At 39.4% G+C, this 19,424-nt stretch overlaps 1 protein-coding gene across 5 annotated transcripts; it reads left to right on the top strand.

The window, feature by feature from the left end:
- The first annotated feature begins 236 nt into the window (after positions 1-236).
- On the top strand, positions 237-17,308 carry LOC110069015 (fibroblast growth factor receptor homolog 1-like). 5 transcript variants are annotated; one of them, XM_089290439.1, is made up of 16 exons: positions 237-1,302; positions 2,501-2,608; positions 5,456-5,776; positions 6,173-6,448; positions 7,092-7,403; positions 7,716-8,012; positions 8,842-8,972; positions 9,512-9,830; positions 10,088-10,198; positions 10,532-10,719; positions 11,131-11,253; positions 11,720-11,787; positions 12,398-12,438; positions 12,944-13,043; positions 15,307-15,406; positions 16,445-17,308. In XM_089290439.1, exons 2-16 carry the CDS (start codon positions 2,530-2,532, stop codon positions 16,511-16,513), a joined length of 2,535 nt encoding a protein of 844 aa, XP_089146565.1. In that variant the 5' UTR covers positions 237-1,302; positions 2,501-2,529; the 3' UTR covers positions 16,514-17,308. The 5 variants fall into 5 exon arrangements, with proteins under 5 accessions (XP_089146565.1, XP_089146564.1, XP_089146567.1 ...); XM_089290438.1 differs by adding an exon at positions 1,946-2,127 and having other exon boundaries at positions 15,307-17,308; XM_089290441.1 differs by lacking the exon at positions 12,944-13,043.
- Positions 17,309-19,424: the final 2,116 nt, after the last annotated feature.

Below are 19,424 nucleotides of genomic sequence, written 5' to 3'. Positions count from 1 at the left end.
AGCTTGAGTGTTTAATTTTTGCGATGCTCATAATTAGAAAGAAATGTCGGGAACTGGACACTCATAAGACTCTATTCGCGCGAAACTTTTAGTTTCAGTTAAGCACTTGCTTTTACCCTCTTTGAATAAATGAATTTTGTCAGAATTCAATTTCTGAATATATAGCATTATAGGTGACTTATTTTAATTTCTTTTCATTTGCACAATCATGACATGACGTCGTCGAGACGTCATGTAACGTGCTTATCGTTAATTTTCTTTTTCTTCTCTTTTAGTAATTAATGTAATGTACATGTTTTTCATTATAAAGGGCATTTTAAATTAAGAAAGAGAGAAAGTTATGGACAAAGAAACAGCTGATTACCCCAGTGGTTTCCCGGTAATTTCTAAATGTCAGTTTTGCAGGTATTTAGGCTTGAAGGCAGCCTTCAGAAACCTCTGCAGGTGCCTCGAACAGACATATTACTTCATATCAGGTTGCATGCAGATATTGGTACCTTCAATTCCCAGTTGGCAGTTTAATGTGTTTCTGGGAAACGTTTGGAATATTAAGTTTCACTTTCATTCTACCTTTAGGCAGGCAGTGTCTGGGCTTTAACCCTTTGGTCCTGCATTGCTCACAACGTAAATAGATAAACAAATAAATGAAAATAATAGTAATAAAGATATGTAAGGTAAGTGAACTTGGTATCAGTGGTGACAACGGAATGGCTTAAGATGTATAAATGAAGGCAAGTCCCGAGGATCAAGCACATCATACAGGTAACCTATAATATCAGTCGTAGAGGATTATTTGTCTTTTATATTTATCTATCAGTAATTTTTTTTTTGTATTTTCTTTTAAAAATTGAAAACCATAGAAAAAATTGAAATGCCATCTCTGAGGTTTAATTACGAGCTATAGTATTACTGACACCTTTTAACTGATATTGAACCCTAACACAGCTTTTATCCAATGTGGTGTGATAATGAAATACACCGTTGCTATGGCACCATCAGACAGGTGGTTTATTGAGCAATGTGATAAAGCACAGTGACTATTTTCGTCAAAATAACCCTGTTTAGCATCAGCTGAAAGTTGAATGTTTTATCGTTAGAAGACCCAAACGTGTTGAAATCACCACCGAAATAGGAATTTTGCTCTAAAATCAGCAATTAAGGAACAAAGACAAAGGCAAAGGCAAGAACGCAGTTAAATATCAGGCTAAGACAGATGCCAGTGGTTTCATTTTCTGGCAGGTGGAAAGGAATACTGTTAATGTCTTTGACTGAGAGCTTTAAGATTTGACGCGATTTCAAAAGGTAAGCAAGTACTATTTTCTTCTCTTAAATTTCGATTTTTTGTTACAAAAATCTTAAGTTTGAACGGCGACCGACAACCTTTGCTACATGTTGAGAAACATTATTGCTTACGGTTGTTCTATAAACTTATTGTCATCATGTTTGAAAATTTTTGAATAGATGATTATTGCAAAGCAAGCATCCGTAATTGTCGACTGTCGTTTCATCGTGTAAAGCATGAGACTTATTATTTTAAAGTACAAATTTATTTTGTCTGAGTCTGGCGTAATGATTACCATGCTAGTTAATCAAACGTCATATAGTCCCGTTGTGTTCCCTTGCAAGAAACTGTTGGGAGGGAGGCATCTAAGTACATCTTTCCAACGTCCTAGAGTGTCAAATAAAATGTTTAAGCATTTTAACATAACTTTAATGAAAAATAAAAGCTTTTAAAATAAGAGCCGTATTTCCAGATCAACTTTTTAATTATAATATTTAATTAAATTGTTCTCGTTAAATTATCAACATTGATGGAAAGACGGCATAACTCCCAGTCGCCGATAATCTTCGCGCAAAGCATTTTTTCTGCTTTTTTAATAGAGATTTTATAATGATGAGCGCTTCAAAGGAACTAATCTATATTTTTGTCATACTTTTGTCTTAGAAATGTTTCCAATGTGTATGCTCAGCAGCTGTTTAAATTATTAAGATAACTTAATACAGGAAGTTGAAACTTGGGAATAATGATCGGCAAAAAGCATTAACTGTGGATCGTGCGTGCATTTTGACAAAGACAAGAGCATTTTTTTCCCGACACGACATTTCACAGATCAACAATTTTTACAGGTACGGTTTTCAAATGGAAAAAAGAAAGCAACTCCTGCTGTAACTTTTGCTTCCCATAGAGATAAGTTCTTTTGTTCTTATCCTCCCGTAAAAGATCTCTTGACAGGTAATGGAGCGGAAATTTTGATAATATGGTGTTGTGATGTTTTTGCATTTCTGGGTAGTACTAGAGACGGAAGTTTCTCGATGGGAAGTACCAGAGTTTATCTTAAAATTGACTTATCGCATGAAAACATTCCATAGTTCCATTCCATTCCAAGTTACCATATACCTTTCAAGCAAATTGTAGTAGAAAGTCTAGAGATTCAGCACCCAATCAGTTGACCGTGTTTAGTTAGTCAGTAATATACTGTTGATTGTTTTTTTTTTCCAGGGGAAAGGAAGAAGAAACGAAGAATTGTCATGCTGTTGGTTATGGCTTTATATGTAATCGTCGTTGATGCAGCAATTGGCTGTGTCGCTGTTGAATATCTACATAGATGTGAGTGATACAGAACTAGAAAATACTCATCTTGAATTAGGGACTACCTTTTCTTGTTCTTCTATTCTTTGTTAGAGCATTGAGCACAAAAATAGTAAAATCGTTTAAATTCACTTATGAAATTGTGTTTCTCCCCAATCCTCCCCACCCCTTAAGCAAAACAAGGGTATGTCGAGGAAAAGGTTGTTGTTATTCATCGTGGTAGATGCAATAATAAAGTGTATTATCGTTTGTCTCACGATGTAGTCACTTCACAGTGAAAAACTCAACTGACTTCGCCTCCACCATCGCCAGTGAAGAGATCCAGGACCACGAGATCATTGTGTCTTTCGACATAGAGTCACTGTTTACCAACGTACCGATCGCGGGGGCGCCGTACAAGCCGCGCTACAAAAAATGGAGAACGACGCAGGCCTGGCTGACCGCACGACACTTACACCAGTTCAAATCGCGGACCTCTTAGATTTCGTATTAAGATCTACGTACTTCCAGTACAACGGATCGATTTAGGAACAACGAGACGACGCAGCCATGGGAAGCCCTGTATCCGCGGTTACTGCTAATCTCTACATGGAAATATTTGAAGAACAAGCAATGGAGTCCGCACCTTGCAAGCCTAAGATCTGGAAACGCTACGTAGATGACACTTTAACCATCCTGGATCGGGATAGAGTTGACGTCTTCCTGCAACACCTGAACAGTCAACAACCATCAATCCGTTTCACCATGGAGATCGAGAATAACAGCAAGATCGCCTTTCTCGACACGTCAGTTTGTAGAGAACCTGATGGCCGCCTTACCATCAGTGTCTACAGGAAACCAACACATACTGGTCAGTACCTAGCGTATGATTCACACCACCCTCAGTCAGTAAAGTGCGGTATTGTGAAGTGTCTGCACGACCGGGCTAAACGTCTCGTGACCAAACCATCAGTAATCGCTGGAGAGGAGAAACATCTGTCATCTGTACTTGTTTCTAACGGATATCCCTCCTCTTTTTTACAGAAGATCACAAAGGTACGAACAACCCCAAGAAGAGAGCCTGTCGCGGAATTTAAATCCACCGCCGTTTTACCTTATGTCCAAGGAGTTTCGGAGTCTCTCCGCCGCTGCCTAGAACAACAAGGCATTCGCACCGTCTTTAAGTCCGACACGACACTTCGGTCAAAATTAGTGCGACCAAAGGACACCGTCGACCCGGCTAAACAAGATGGTGTTTACATCGGGGAAACAGTGAGATCTATGCAGGAGGGGATCAAAGAACACGACAGGGATATACGACTCGCCCGTACCCAGACCTACGCCGTTTCTGAACACACCCACGAGACCGGCCACTATCCTATCTGGAATGAGGTCAAGTTTATTGATCGAGATCCTCACTGGTACACACGTAGGGTCAAGGAAGCTATTCACATAAGACTTCACCCTAATAACATCAACAGGGATAGTGGAATTGAAATTCCTGAAGCATGGATGCCCACGATCAAGAAACACAACAACAGGAGAACGGTACAACAGCGGACCACTGAGGGAACAGCTACTCGCTGGAACAATGGAACAATAGGAGGATCGAAATGCACCAATCACAGCCGACCTTTGTGATATAAATGATACCGTGCAATCAGTCGACCTTATCGCCTGAAGAAGACTAGCAGTAAGCAGTCGAAACGTCGCGATCTACATCTCAAGTGACTACATCGTGAGACAAACGATAATACATAATAAGTGGCCTCGCTCCCAATGTGTGGCTTTATAGCTCAGTTGGTAGAGTATCGCACCGGTATCGCGGAGGTCACGGGTTCGAATCCCGTTGAAGCCCTGATTTTTTTTTCAGGCTTCTTCTTTCCAATTGCTTAAATTGGAAAATTTACTGCCATGATTATTCCCCACTTTCACTTTGATAATACACTTTATTATAACAAAGGTATGGTACTCCTCGTTATATAATTACATTTTTTTATGTTTCTGTTATACGGGTTTTGTTTTTAATGTTATTTCTTTCACAAAATTAAATGCCATTCATTTGGGAAGCTCTTGCAATGAAGGCAAGGCGTTTTTAAAGTGTTAAAACAGTCCTGGTCATGCCATCATAACAAGGTGTTTTTATTCGTTTTAAAATTACGGCATATCCCCTGAAATTCCTTCCCACAAGTCGTGTTCACTGAAAAGTAGTCTGACTTAGTTTGCTTAATTCTGTGTAACAAACTGTGGGAAAGAGATACCAGCACCAATCCAGTGCTAGTGTTGGGGAGTAAAATTCGAAAATGACTTCATGGAAGAAGGGCTAATTAAGAAAATGATTTATTCCACGGAAACACCTGAAAAGAGAGTAACAAGGTAGTTTGGTTTCTTTGCCAGTGTATTTCTAAGTCAGTTAGGTCTCATGGTGGTGGCCTCATGGTTAGTACGCCCGACTCCGGACTCCGGATCGGGTGGTCCGAGTTCGAGCCCTGGCCGGGGACATCGTGCTCTGTTCTTGGGCAGACACTCTTCTCTCACAGTGCCTCTCTCCACCCAGGTGTACTATTGGCTAACGGCTGGGGATAACCCTGGGATGGACTAGCATCTCATCGAGGGGAGATTAGAACATTCCTAGTCGCTTTATGCTACAAACACCGGGATAAGCTCCGGCATAATGGGTCATTTGGCTCGTATGCAGACTTTACCTTAGGTTAGTAAAAAGGCACAAAAAGGCTTCAATAAGCAAACCTTGCGAAATATAGGATTTAACGACTCCTTACTTTAGAAACTGACCCTTATGCAGTTTGCATCGAGTTTAAGAAAGTTCTATTTATTTCAAGGCTGTAAAGCAAAAATTTGATTAACTGAGAATAAAATCTCTACCAGATCCTAAAGCTCCTTCTATGTCGCTAAACATTTTGGAATTTCCGGGTGAGGACGTTCTCCCAATTGGCTACGACATAACAATCATTTGCACCAGTAACTCTTCAAAGGAGGGAAGTCTTCAGGCTGCTCAACCTTATACGATCCAATACTATTACAACGAGAACTACGATGACTATATAAAGGATTGCGATGGCAGCGGAGAATCACTGGTATGTAAGCTTTTCATTCAAAATGCCAGGAAGAGCGATTCCGGTAAATATGAATGCGTGTCAGAGAATAGCATGAGATGCACAAAGGATAAACTCACATTGAAATTTAAAGGTAAGTCGTGACACTACCCCATGATCTGTTGTTGTTATAATGGCGTTCTTATAATTCAGCGATTAACAAAGTATTAGTCATTAGTGTGCTGATTAAACGGGTAAAACTACTTCCGTTTTCAGCTAAACAGCAAATCACAATAAAGTCCGTCGTCGACGACTGCGCGACGACGAACTGACAGAGACGAACATGCTCAGTTCCTTGAAAGTGTTATGAGCTGACTTCCGGTCGTCATCATCGTCGTCGTCCTCTCTCGATCGTCGATGCTTAAGTTCCCTAATTAAAAGCACGAGGTTTAAACGTCTTGCTTAATTTGGGGTCATTAAATTTGGGTAATTGCATTTTGATTAGATCTTAATTAAGTGTCATTAACAGTGGAAAGTATTTCAAATGCAGACCCATTACCACCATATTTCAATGTCGATCTTCCAAGTCAGAGAAACTTTCCCGCGGGAAGTACAGCGAATCTGAGCTGTCACGCGTCAGGTATCCCCCGCCCAGTCGTCACGTGGTTCAAGGATGGTCATCGCGTGCCAAGCTTTTCTGTGAAGGAATTTAAAGGTCACTCCATACTAGCTTTTGACTCTATTCGCCTGAACGACGAAGGGAAGTACTGGTGCGAGGCTAACAGCACCGAAGGCTGGAACAGATCATCTAGTGTGAGTTTAACAGGTACAATGAGCGAACAAAGTACAGGGTTTTTACTATCAGTATAATTTAATGAAGAAAACGCCCCGTAAGAAACCGCACCCTAAAAGCCGTACTCTATTGGCCTTATTATCAACAACAATGACGCAATACACAATTAATTGTAAACAATTGCCATCTTTCATGGGTCTTAATATAACAAACATGTCGTTATGGGAAAATTTAACTAGCAACGCACACACAATAAGGAAGTCATAAAATTTGGTGGTTATAGCTGGAATTGTTTAAAAGCTGGACCAAGTTCAAGCTAAAGTCATGACAATCTAAACAGCGGTAGCGCAGTACAGCTGTTGCCACCTTCGTCTGTATATATATATATATATATATACTTCTTGAACTTGAACAGAATAAATTTATAGAGCGCTCGACTCTGAGAGGAGCAGTGTAGATATATATATATATATATATATATATATATATATATATATATATATATCGTAGAAGCTCGTTTAGTTCAAAACAATACGAATAATTGAATTTTTAGCTAAAGATCGTTTTTAAATACTTTTAACATTTCAATTCATCTGAACGTATCCTTTTATTTATAAATTTTTTTTTCATATTGTTTTACACTTCTTGGTTTTAATATTATTTTGCTTATTTTCAGTACTGTGGAAACCAGTTTTTAGAAACCACCCCCAATCAAAGTATGTTTACCTTGATGACAGCGTTGTCACAGTAACCTTATCCTGTGAAGCACATGGCTTCCCACGTCCTGCCATTGGTTGGTTAAATAACAGCTCGTCAGTTATCAATGGCACCGTGGTTCAAAATGGAAGTGTTTGGACGCTGGTGCTTGTCTTTACTAAAACAACAGAACAGTTGCAGAAGTACCAATGTGTTGCCAGCAATTCAATTGGAAGCACACTCTCAAAGGAAGCGACGGTGACGATCTCAAAAAGAACTCCAACAATTCAAGGTAACAAGCTACATGTACGCTCACTTGTTAGACCATTCCCAATTTAGTCACTGTTTACAACGCATATATATTTTGATGTTCCCAAAATGTTTTTGGATAGAATATAATTTATAGTCTTCCAATTGGGATCAATGCAAGAGAAATGGGCAAAATAACTGAGCATTTGCTCTCTAGGCTAGTACTCCTCGGTCAAAAGCAAACACTGTATATTTAATTTGGGTGGTTCAAAAGATGTATTCAGTATTGACCTTTATAATTATCATACAGACTTGTGTGCCGAAACTTAGTTGACCGCGTATTTTTGTTCTTTAGATATGATGGAGCCCTCTTTTTACCTCCATCCTAAGAGTATTTTGGCATCACGTGATGACACCGTGCAGCTCACGTGCGGGGCCCGGGGCTTGCCACGTCCAAACATCACGTGGCGTAAAGATGGGATTGCATTTACTGACGCTAGCGCTACAGTAATTCAAAGCAATCTAAACGAAAGTTCGGAGCTAATTATGAAGATTATTTCTGTAAGTGACAGTCACGTTGGATATTACTCTTGTCTGGCAACAGCTTTGAAAGCCCAGACTTCATCGAGAGATGCAACGCTTTCATTGAAAGGCAAGTAAGTCGACGTGTTTATGATTTGATGCAGCTGTTACAGGTACACCTCAAGCCGCTTTTATTGGTTGATTTGTGGTCACATAAGGATTAGAAAAATAATAATAATAATAATAAATCCGGTATTGTTTCCCATCAGTGACCAGAATGGGTCAGAAAAAGGCTCGATATGAGTTCAACAACAACAACAACAACAACAACAACAACAATCTAGTAACTGTAGAAAATATTGATAATAAAAACTACTTAGAGTACTGGCTGCCTGGCTATTAGTATAATGAAACCTAAGCTGAATCTTTCACTCAAGATGATTACAAAAAAGCAACATAAGATGGGAAAGACAAAAGTGCTAAGATAAATTGTACGAAATCTGAACAATTCAGAGGTGATGACTAAAATTCGTTTTACTTATAGAAGGCAGATTTAACGAAACTAAATTCACATTGCCACCTGTAAACACCAGGTTTTGTACAAGAACATAATGCACACCTTGGAACTCATCAGAGCTGCAAACAGATGTGAAAACATGACCATGTGGTGTTTGTGTCAAGAACAACTTTCCTTCTCCAACAAATTCGCGTCTTTTCTGTTATAATAGGACCTTCACAATACAGTGCTGAACCCTATTGATCCGGTCACAAACGGGCCACAAATTTGGCCGTAATATCGGGGTGGCTGTATTAAAAGGATTCTTTAAATAGGAAAATGACTCACTTAGCTTTTGTTCGGAACAAAATAAAGTGGCTGTAATAAAGAGGTGGCCGTATACGTATAAAGGGGTAGGGTTTCATATACGTTTGTTCCTTACAGTATTTTATATCCACAACAGGTGCTAAGAGGCTGTCTGAAGCTTTCGTGTCATCCATAGCCATTGGTGTGGTCCTTTTTGCTGTTGTCATTGTCCTGGTTGTTTTTAAGCACAAGGGGGGAAAGACAAATACATACAACATCAATAAAAAGGTAAGATCTTGCATTCGTTTGCAAGTATAATTATTCTGTACTATTTACAAGACATTTTAATATTTGTAGAAATGGGCGTACCCCTTTCCCCTCTCTTAACACTACCCTTCCGACCTGAGAAAACTGAGAAAAAAAGTATCTCTTGAATAGCGTAAAAAATGAACGAAAATAATATGTGTGCTACTATTTTATCAGCAAAACTTTTCTATAACTCACCAAGTTGAAGGTTATGTGAAGGTAGAGAGGAGAACACGTAAAAAAAATATATCTTACCTGGTTTTAGAGGGGCGGAAACGGAAAAATTGAGAAACGTTTTCGGGGAAGCCGTAAGGTTTATAATTTTGTTTAGAATGTCACGCTGCTAGATATTTGAAAAAAGCACTGCCGGATACCGTATTACAAATCCTTACATTCCTGATTATACCAAAAGCAGCCTCCTTTCTTTTCATATCTTCGAAATCTCAAACCCTTCCTTTACATCCTTGAGATCCTGAGAGTTACTTTCTAGATGAATAATTTCTAGCACGTTTTGAAAACAGCGGATGAAATCCAAACAAGAATCTACCCAGCTTCAAATTGAGAATCACGAGGATACAATAAAACGGTTGAGAAACAGCCAACCCACTGTAAGTGATAATGCTGAAGATGGCTCGCGCTGTGTCACGAACGAAGATGAAGTCATCGATAACGAGACTTACTTACAGGATATGGCAGTTGACAGAAACTGGGAAATTTCTCGAGACAGGCTGACACTATCAAATGAGAAACTTGGTGGAGGAGAGTTTGGAATTGTAAATAAAGGAGTATATCTAAGGACTGATGGGAATGAACTCCCAGTTGCGGTAAAAAGCCTTAAAGGTTTGTACCGTCTTAAGTTAATACAATATTGTTTATGAAAAAAAAAAAAAAAATAGTCTACTTTATGGCCTTAGCTGTATAGCCGCCTTAAAAAAAGGAAGATATCCAAACAGTGGGCTGCGTCTGTGGTTCACTGAGAAATGGAACGTATTCAAATTCTGATTTATAGCAAGCTAGAATTTCAAGCCATTTTTCCCCACACCAAAGTTCAAGTCCTCCCTGTTTCTAAGTGTGCGTCCTTGTTTTGATGTTAACAGATAACATGGACCAACTGCAGCGAATGGCGCTAATAAGAGAGCTAGAGACACTCATTCAGGTCGGCCGCCATCCAAACATCGTGAGCTTGGTGGGAGCATGTACCTTTGAAGGTGGAGCGGTTCAGCAAACTGCGTATTCATTTTAACATGTTGTTTACAACCGTAAATAAACATTGATAGACTCCGTTTACAATCTAGAAACATTGCATTTTCGACAAAAACGGCGTTAGCAAATATATTTGCTAACTACACCACACTGTTTCCAGATCGATTTGGGATTTCCGTGTCTAGCTAGCCGCGCTAAGAAGTGTCCACGTTTTAGGGCTTGAAGTCCGGAATTCATTCTCTAAAGGCAGTCGCTTTGGACCATGAGCCATAATGAAATAATCTTCTCATTCTACAATCAAAGTTAGTATTCAACTTATGCAGCTTTTATTTTTATAGAGCCCTTGTACGTCATCATTGAGTTCGTTCCTGGTGGAAGTCTTGATAACTTGCTCCGGAGTAGTCGCGTTAAGAAAAAGAATGACGATCCACCTTACACCAACGTATGGTCAAAAATGACGGAGAGGGAGCTGTTAAGGACTGCCTCGGACATTGCCAGTGGCATGAGACATTTGGAGAGTAAACAGGTATTATACTGAATAACATGTAGAAAAAGCCAAGCCTATAAGCGGAGCTCTCACAAATACTATTGGCAAAAATAAAATCACACATAATGGATGATGGAGTCATGATGCGCCTTGCAATGCTGACATCCGATTCTCATACCAACTGTTTAGCCCACACTTTAAACATTATCAACGATTGTAAATAAACTAGGACATTCTTATCGTTTGGAAATACTGCTATGAGGAAATTAGAGTCAAAATTCCGCCCAAACAACGACTGCAGTGGCGACAACAACAATTAGACACAGTAAACAAAAGCAATTAAGATACCTCCTAAATTGCACACTCGTTTAAAGGCTTGCATCAAGCAATTTAAAATTTGCTTCCACTTAAATATGTATCGTATAATGATGTTTTCTCGTTGTGCGCAAGTGCATTCATCGAGACTTAGCTTGCAGAAATATTTTGGTGGGGTATGGACTGGTTGCGAAAGTGGCCGATTTTGGAATGGCACGTGACATATCTAAGGATGGACACTACATCAAAACAAGCGTGGTACGTAAGTGCTTCATCTCTATTGTGGCCGCTACCAATTTCGTGTATTAGTTAGCTTAAACGAAACACGACCACGACGGCAAGAAAAAACGTCACCAAATAAAGGTTTAATGAGAAAAATAATAACTGTGCACCTGCGTTTTTTTTGTTTTTTGTTTTTTGGTTTTTTTGCCGTCCTCCGCAAAACAAGAACGTGAAATGACCAAGTTAACAAGTTAACAAGTTAAAAAAAAAAACAACAAAAAACATGGAGCATGGGGGTGTGTCCTCTCAGATCATCCATGTGGTTTAGTTTTAAATATTCCTGGCTGTAGAGAGGGAGATATGAGTCCTGTCCAAGGACATAACACCATGAGATTTTAGATCCTGAAAGCGAAACAACTTAAATTGGTGCGGCAACATACCCACTAGCACGTCGCCTTCTCTATGTCCCAAATTTATGTGGGAATTTTTATTTTCAAATCAGGGACGGGTTCCATGGCTCTGGATGTCGATGGAGGCTCTAAGAGGAACTAGCACAAGCAAGGGAGACGTGTAAGTTGTCTTGAATCATCCAACAATCCTTGAATTGACCCTTGATCTCAGATTCACTCCAAATTTAGGAGAATATAGGGACGCTGCAGTTTATCAGTTCATTCAAGTACAGCTTTGTCACTATCAGCAACGATATGAGGGCAAGGATTAATTCCCCGGTTTTGTAGCCTATAGAAAATTGAAAGTAATTTGGATTGTTTTCTGACAAATGTTCGGCGGGTTGGGAAGGGGGGAGCGGGAAGAGAGGAGAGAGTAGAGTCTCATTTATTTGATCATGGTCTTTCGCGGGCAATCACCTACTACTCTGCCCACCCTCCCCCCTCCTTGTTGCTACGGAAAACTCTTTGACTTGTGAGTTTGGTGAGAAGGGATGTGTTTGTTATCACTAAAATTCACTGAAGCGATAAAATATATGTTATAAATATCCTCGTATGTATTCTTTTGAAGCAAATTACCACCGGAGAAAGCGATGAAGGGTTGGGGCAGCACCTAAATAGAGCTATTTCAATATATTGTACAATCTGAGACGTTTTTTTTTTTTTCTTTTTAATTTAAAGTAAGTTAACGAGAGATTTTAAAAATATGTTCATTTTATTTCACGTCCTGGCAGGTGGTCCTATGGAGTTGTTCTTTGGGAGATAGTTACTCTCGGTAAGTACATGTACAGACAGTGAAGAGAAAATTGTTTGGTGAAGTAGAGTCCTAAATAACAAAGCAATCTATGGGCAATGTAGGTTAACTGACATACGGTGTTGAGTAAGTAAACGCTGAAGACGAACCAAGTGGCCCATCAGGCCGGTTTTCCCGGTTTATGTAGGGTGAATATACTAGAAGTATTCCTACTCCCCACCCCCTTCCCGGACGGGGATGGTAGTCCATCGCAGGGTTGCCCACGGCATGAAATTTGCCGGTACCCAGTTATACAGCTGGGTGGAGGGGGCACTGTAAGAGTAAAGGGTATTGCCCCAAGAACACAAAACAGTGTCCCTGGCCAGGACACGAACCCGGACCGTTCGATCCGGAGTCAAGCGCACTAACTATGAGGCTACCGCGCCTCGATACAGCGCAGAGTGGAGTACGATTGCTATAGGTATAAAAAAAATTTATTTCGGCCAAAGCATTGCTTCTTGGGTTAATTTGGGCGTCTCGCCAATAGGTGAACTGCCTTACAAAGGAGTGACAGGCGTGGTGGAACTTCATGACCTGCTTCAAGAGGGTGCGAGATTGCAAAAACCACCACATTGTTCTGATGAGCTGTAAGTAATTTGAAAATGTTACCACGTGGAATTTGAGCCCTTTTTGCTAGTTGGTATTCTAATCAAAATAAGGATCTACTATAGCTAAGGCACTATCATGCCAATTTTCTGACAAACATCAATGGAAACCAAAAACTAAGTGTACTTTTTTTAAAAAATTACTACTAAATAAAGACATTGAGTGGGTATCGTTGTGATCCACAGAAGAACAACGTTTTGAATAGAACTGCCCTGTTGCTTTCGCTAACACGAATTTAATAATGATTTTCTACTTTTTAAACAATTCATTTAATATCTTATTTTTGGTGTTCGAGGCGTAATTCGCTCATGAGTGAAGTCAACAACAACAACAAAAACAACAACAACTACAACGCATGCTTCATTACCCAATCATCCTCGGAGACCCAGGGGCAGTTAATCGGGGCGCGAGGAAAATAAATCGGCGCGACGAAAGATTTCACGAAAGTTTACAAGGACATGTGAAAAAGCCTCTGGGAATCGACTCTTACAAGACCATCTCCAAACGGCTCGGCGAATACTGGCTCCTGATTGGGCAGAAAAAATCCTTTTATTATTCTGCCCAATCGGCGAACAGCAGCTTCTGAGGTACTTTGGTGTGTTCTAACACGGCCATTGTTGCATGATACTTTTCTGGATCGTACTTGCGAGGAAAGATTTTATTTTAATTTACTTCAGAGAGCCATAGAAATTCGGGAAATCATTTCAGTTGTAAGCAAGAAATATACTCCACGATTCACCGGGAAAATTTTCGTTTGGACCGATCAAAGGTATCGTAAAACAGTCTTTTGTTTATTGATATTGGCGTGTCGATTTTAGCGCGCTTTCTTTCATTTCTTCGGTTAATTGGAATTTTCCCGCACTACTCCATTTATTTTGGTATACAAACACCAAATCTTACCGAGGACTCGACAGAAAATTTCACCGTACTATGCAGTTGAAATTAATTGTCAATCGATTGTAGGCTGTGAGGCCAGTTCAGGATTTATCGATATAATTCATGTTGACATTGCCTCTCCAATTGCTACCACCTGGGAATCACAAACAAGAAAAATTATCGTTTTCTTTAGCACTGACAGGGAAATGTGTTTGTGTTTAACAAACGTTTATCACTGACATGAAAACAGACTATGGCCTCTTCAGGGGCAGCCAATGAGGCAATTTGTTAGCATTCATCTGAGGAAAAAACAACAAATAAACACTTTTGTAAAGTATTATTTTCAGTTGCTGGCAGAATAATTTCTGTTCTGTACTCTCAGGGGGACTTCCGTTTCCAGCAAGATTAAAAAATCTCCCAGCCAGGAAAAAAGAAAACTCCAGTAATCTCCAATAAAATAATATTGTGAACATAGAGGACATCCAAATCAAAATTAGCTCTTAAATACAGACACCAAAGGGGCAAGGCTGACTGTCTGTAATATGGAAAGTGCCTGCATTATAGAGGTAGAGATTGTTTGAGTTGTGGTTTCTCTTGACCAAGTCCAAGTGAATTGCCCGTCAGGAGAGGTTTGACAGCAGGCACCTGGGGATGAAAGGCACAGTGGGCATAGCCGTTTGGAAATGGTCTGGTAAGAGTCGGTTCCCAGGAGCTTTTTCACCCGTCCTTGTAAACTTTCGTGAAATCTTTCGTCGCGCCGTTATTTTCCTGGCGCCCCGATGAACTGCCCCTGGGTCTCCGAGGATGTTACCCCCCAAAAATAATATTAAAATAACAAAACAAAACAAAACAAAACAAAAAGAAAACAAAAAAGAAAACAAAAACAAAACAAAAAAGCAAAACAAAAACAAAAACAAGAAACAAAAAAAAACAAAAACAAAAGGGAAAAAAAAAAACATTTACTCAAGTTAACTAAAAAACTATTCAAACAATACAACAAATGATCAGTTTTTGTTGAGGAACAGTTGGAGTGGCCGGGCTAGCTGTTGCCTTGCAAGAATGGCTTAAACTTCTTTGTTGCGTTATTATAGCCTCACTTTGTGATTTTACCTGATTGTTGTTTGTAGGAGAATAGTAAGCTGTTAAGATCGATGTAGAAAAATGTAAAATGGAGGGAGTATTAAGAAACAGAGTTCATTAAAATCCCCGCTACCCCTTTGATTAAATTCGAGAAGATAAATCGTGTGTTTTTGTGGTTATGACACCATTGTAGTACATACAGGTAATTAATCACAATTTGAGTGCTACTTTATTAAATGAATAATTCTCTTTAGTCATATTCAAGAAGTAAAATATTTCTCTTTGCAGTTATAACGTCATGTTACGATGCTGGCAAAGGTCTCCCGATGACCGTCCATCCTTCGAGGACCTGCATGTGATACTCAATGGAATACTACAAGAGGAAGAGGTGAAGACGCTTTTCATTGATAAAGTAAAAAAAAAGAAAGAAAGAAAAAATGATTTTACCATTGTCTATACACTGGAAGCTTAAATGCTCTCGTAGAAGTACTCATGTTCGTCAACTATAGAAGATACTACAGGAAAACATCAGTTATTGTCTTATTTGTTACTTATAATGAGCTGTTTTTTGCTTCTTTTTCCAAGCCATTCCTTCTCCCTTTAGAATACAATGTGATAGGAACAGTTGTGAGAGAATCAGCGTTAATCAAATACAGCATTTTGTTATCCAACTGCAGCGAATACCGTCCAAATAACAGTAAAAATATACAGCCATACTGTACAGTTATTTGTACAGTAGAAAACCTGTTTCCCGTACAGGTCGGCGCGTGCACGCAGAACTGTTACACTCTCCCTCTTTCATTAATAAATTTATTGACTACAGCAGTTGGATAATAAATCTCTTATTAGATGTTTCGGTGTGTAGTATCGCTTTATATTTTCACTCGTTTGTGGTTTGACTCGCCCTACGGGCTCGTCAAATTACGGCACAACTCGTAAAAGTATACAGCGATAATACACACCAAAACATCTAATAAGATATATGCTATACCACATAACTGAAATGCGCTGTCCTATCAGATGAGGACGAATCATGTGACGCGCGCCTAAAACCTCTATAGCTCCTTCTAGCGAACGTGAAACTTTATTAACTCCCATGGATGACAACAACTTGAACGTCAGAATAGGAAATATGATTAGGCTGTACACCACAGAACAACATTAAATACAATAACAACAACAATAACAACAGCAACAACAACAACAACAACAACAGCAGCTTGAGTCTGACTGATTATAATCTTTTATTCACTTAAAGCTGTACCGAGCTTAACATGTGCGGTCATTTCTTTTCAGGAATTTACAAGTATTCTGATGCTCTCTTTTTAAAAGTTACCAAACGGTTTATGAATGAAGTGCTGCCGTTTTATGCGCTAACGTTAATGTTTGTTTTTTCTTTTTTTTCATCCGTTTTTGTCTTTGATAGAGAACGTACATAAATGTGACTTTCTACGAGGGCCAGGAGACAAAAAATTACGAGGAAACCAAATTGTAACTGCCTCACTGGTCACTTCATCAGCGAGACCAGGAACTTGATTTCGGACTGTTCACTGCCTCGCGTTACTTTGCTATTATGATAAGGAAAGCTAAAAATAGGTATTCATTGTATAAACTAGAAAAACTACACTTTTATGAGCAAAATCTATTGGTATAATTTATACTCAAAAAAACTAAACTAAAATTACTGAATTAAAAAGATATATAGTTATTAAAAGGTATTATTTCTAAAGCTTGCTATTTTGACGCAGTTTTGAATGCATATATCACGTGGCTAAGTTTATTAAAAGCCTTTCTGTAATGTCTTAGTCTGTCACCTAGATATCATCTCATGATCAGGTGTTTTTTTAGTTTTAGCTGTGGTATAAGAAATGTTTCATGTTTCAATTATTTGTAACTATATAAATATATAACTGTTGTATCAAGATAGATAAAAATGACGCACTAAAAAAATTCCTAGCTCTTAATTAAATGTACAGCCTTTTTTCGTTTATATTATTATTGTAGATTTCCTAACGTCTAACGTCTGATAAAGCTTGTCTTAAGGGTGTACCTCGCGGAGCGTTGGCAATAGTGATATTCCTAAAGGCGAGAACTTACCTTTAGGATGCCGTCTTGATGCGGTGGTAAAGCTTGCGTGTCATATCGTAAGTAATTATCAATTTCACTGAAGAGATTGTCATCATAATCTCTTGTTGCACTTGTTTATGAAAATGTATATGAAAGGATTAATTTCATAGACTAGTAGACTAAGTTCGGCTCAATTTCGCGATTAAAGCTAATGTTAATTGCTTATTGTGGTGCCGTAATAATAATATTATCTCATCCTTTGTCTCGCAATGCAGCGGTACGTCCGCTGTTGTAATGTTCGAACCGTTGATACAGTATCGTCTGCATCGAAAAAACTGGGAGACGGTTCGTTGCAGGAAATGTTAAGGAATCACGATTGGGATATTCGATTCATCCTTAGTTAGTCGTACGGGCGACTATCCACCTTGGAAAGAGGTGAAGTTTTTTAACCCAAACCCTCACTGAGCCAGACGTAGGGTCATGGAAGCTACACCTGTATCCCCGTAAGACCTCACCTTGATAACATAACTTGGGATAGTGGAAATCATGCTTTGAAGCGTGGATGCCCACGGTCAAAACTCAATAAAAAAACATATAGCAACAGAAGAACGTGGTGACAAAACACGCTACCCTTAATGATGTCGAAAGGCAGAAAAAAAATAAGCAGTAGAAAATCAGTTTATAAACAATTAACTGGTCTTCATTTGTCTGTCTGTTTGATTTTGTCATTTCACACTAGAGGATAGCTTTGTATGTCATTCTTTACAAATGGTCCCATCCAGTCGTCATGGCCTGTTCATCAAAATATTCAACGTTGATGTAAGTCCTCTAAAATAAAAATAAACGACGTGAAAGCGATTAGAAACAGAACTCCTCCACAGACTATAGTACCAACAAAATAGCAACCGCCCGCATAAAAAAGCGCTCAAAGTAACTTACCGTTTGGGTGTGCAAAATGTTGTGAAGAATGGCACGGAGTTCTTTGAATGTTGGTCGTTCCTCTGGGCAATTCTGCCAGCATAGCAGCATGACGTTATACCTAGTGAAAATATCGTACAAGAAAAAGAAATAGAATGTTCATTACAAATCAATGCCCTTCATAAGCTAAATGCTGCACTGAAATCATGCACATAAGGATTGTTAAGTTCATTCAGCTCTTTTCCTTTTCCACGTTGTCACAAATCGCCGTCTGGTCTCTAAAGCGCATGCGTCACCCCTGCATGCGTACAGTGTCGAGATTCGAGTTATGCACATTTAATCGTATCACTTTAGACTTGGTTTAAGCAGATGTTGTAAGACTAGTCAGGCGTCACCAGCCCACGCACGGTTGGGAATGGGAACTGTTTTCAAAATATTGTGGGATGTGTCGTGTTGAGAAGAGCACATGGCGAGTGAGATCGATCGAGTTCTGTCATCTGTATCAGTGAGTTTAGCGGATTAAAACCCGTTGTTTGTTTTTTGGACTGAAATCAAGTTGTGAGTATATTGTCAGAAGAAACATTTCCGACAAAGTGGCGACCCTGCCAGGACCTGAATGATGCCAACAACCGTAGAAGAAGGGGAGAAAACGATCGTCAACAAACCGAAAGTGTTGAAATCGACACAGGAAGGATCAGAGAAAATAGCTGGAACTAGATCGTTAACATCGATTCAGAGACATAGCAAGTTTCTAGCGAGCAAAATGAAGGAGTGCCACCAAACAAAGGCCAGAGTGCAGAAACTGAAACTTGAACGAGGCGACGACGAGGAGGACATTAGAGCGTGGAGCACAGGAATCGAAAAGAGCTTGGTGGAGTACTAAGAGGCGGTCGAAGGACTTGGAGAGTTAGAACGAAGTTTAAGGGAAGAAGAAACAAGGGAGATTCAAGAGAAGGAAGAGAAAACCAGATGGGAGATTAAGAAGAAGTTTGAGGCAAAAGCAGATGAGAAGGCGAGTGATGCAGGTAAACCGAAAGCTAAATTACCGAAACTTGTGATTACAAAATTCCAGGGAACCCACCTAGACTGGCAGAGGTTTTGGGGGCAGTTTGAAGCAGAGATAGATAAATCAGACATTGGCCCAGTTGCCAAATTCTCATACTTGAAAGAGTTGCTTGTACCAAGGGTCAGAACCACCATACATGGGTTACCTTTTACCAGTGAGGGCTATACGAGAGCAAACAACGTCCTAAAAACCAAATATGGTAGACCGAGTGAAGTGGCCAATGCTCATGTTCAAAGCATAATGGGATTGCCAGTCATCACAGGAACAAACCCAGCAAGAATTTGTGAATTCTTTGAGAAGCTAGTAACTAACATGCAGACGCTAGAAAGCATGGGAAAGGAGAAAGAAATTAGAG

Source organism: Orbicella faveolata, unplaced genomic scaffold (assembly GCF_042242905.1).
Source record: "Orbicella faveolata isolate gen_17 unplaced genomic scaffold, um_ofav_v1 contig_2, whole genome shotgun sequence".
Classification (NCBI taxonomy): Eukaryota; Metazoa; Cnidaria; class Anthozoa; order Scleractinia; family Merulinidae; genus Orbicella; species Orbicella faveolata.
The sequence above is the reverse complement of the archived record's forward strand: the minus strand, read 5'-3'. Positions and strand labels throughout refer to the sequence as shown.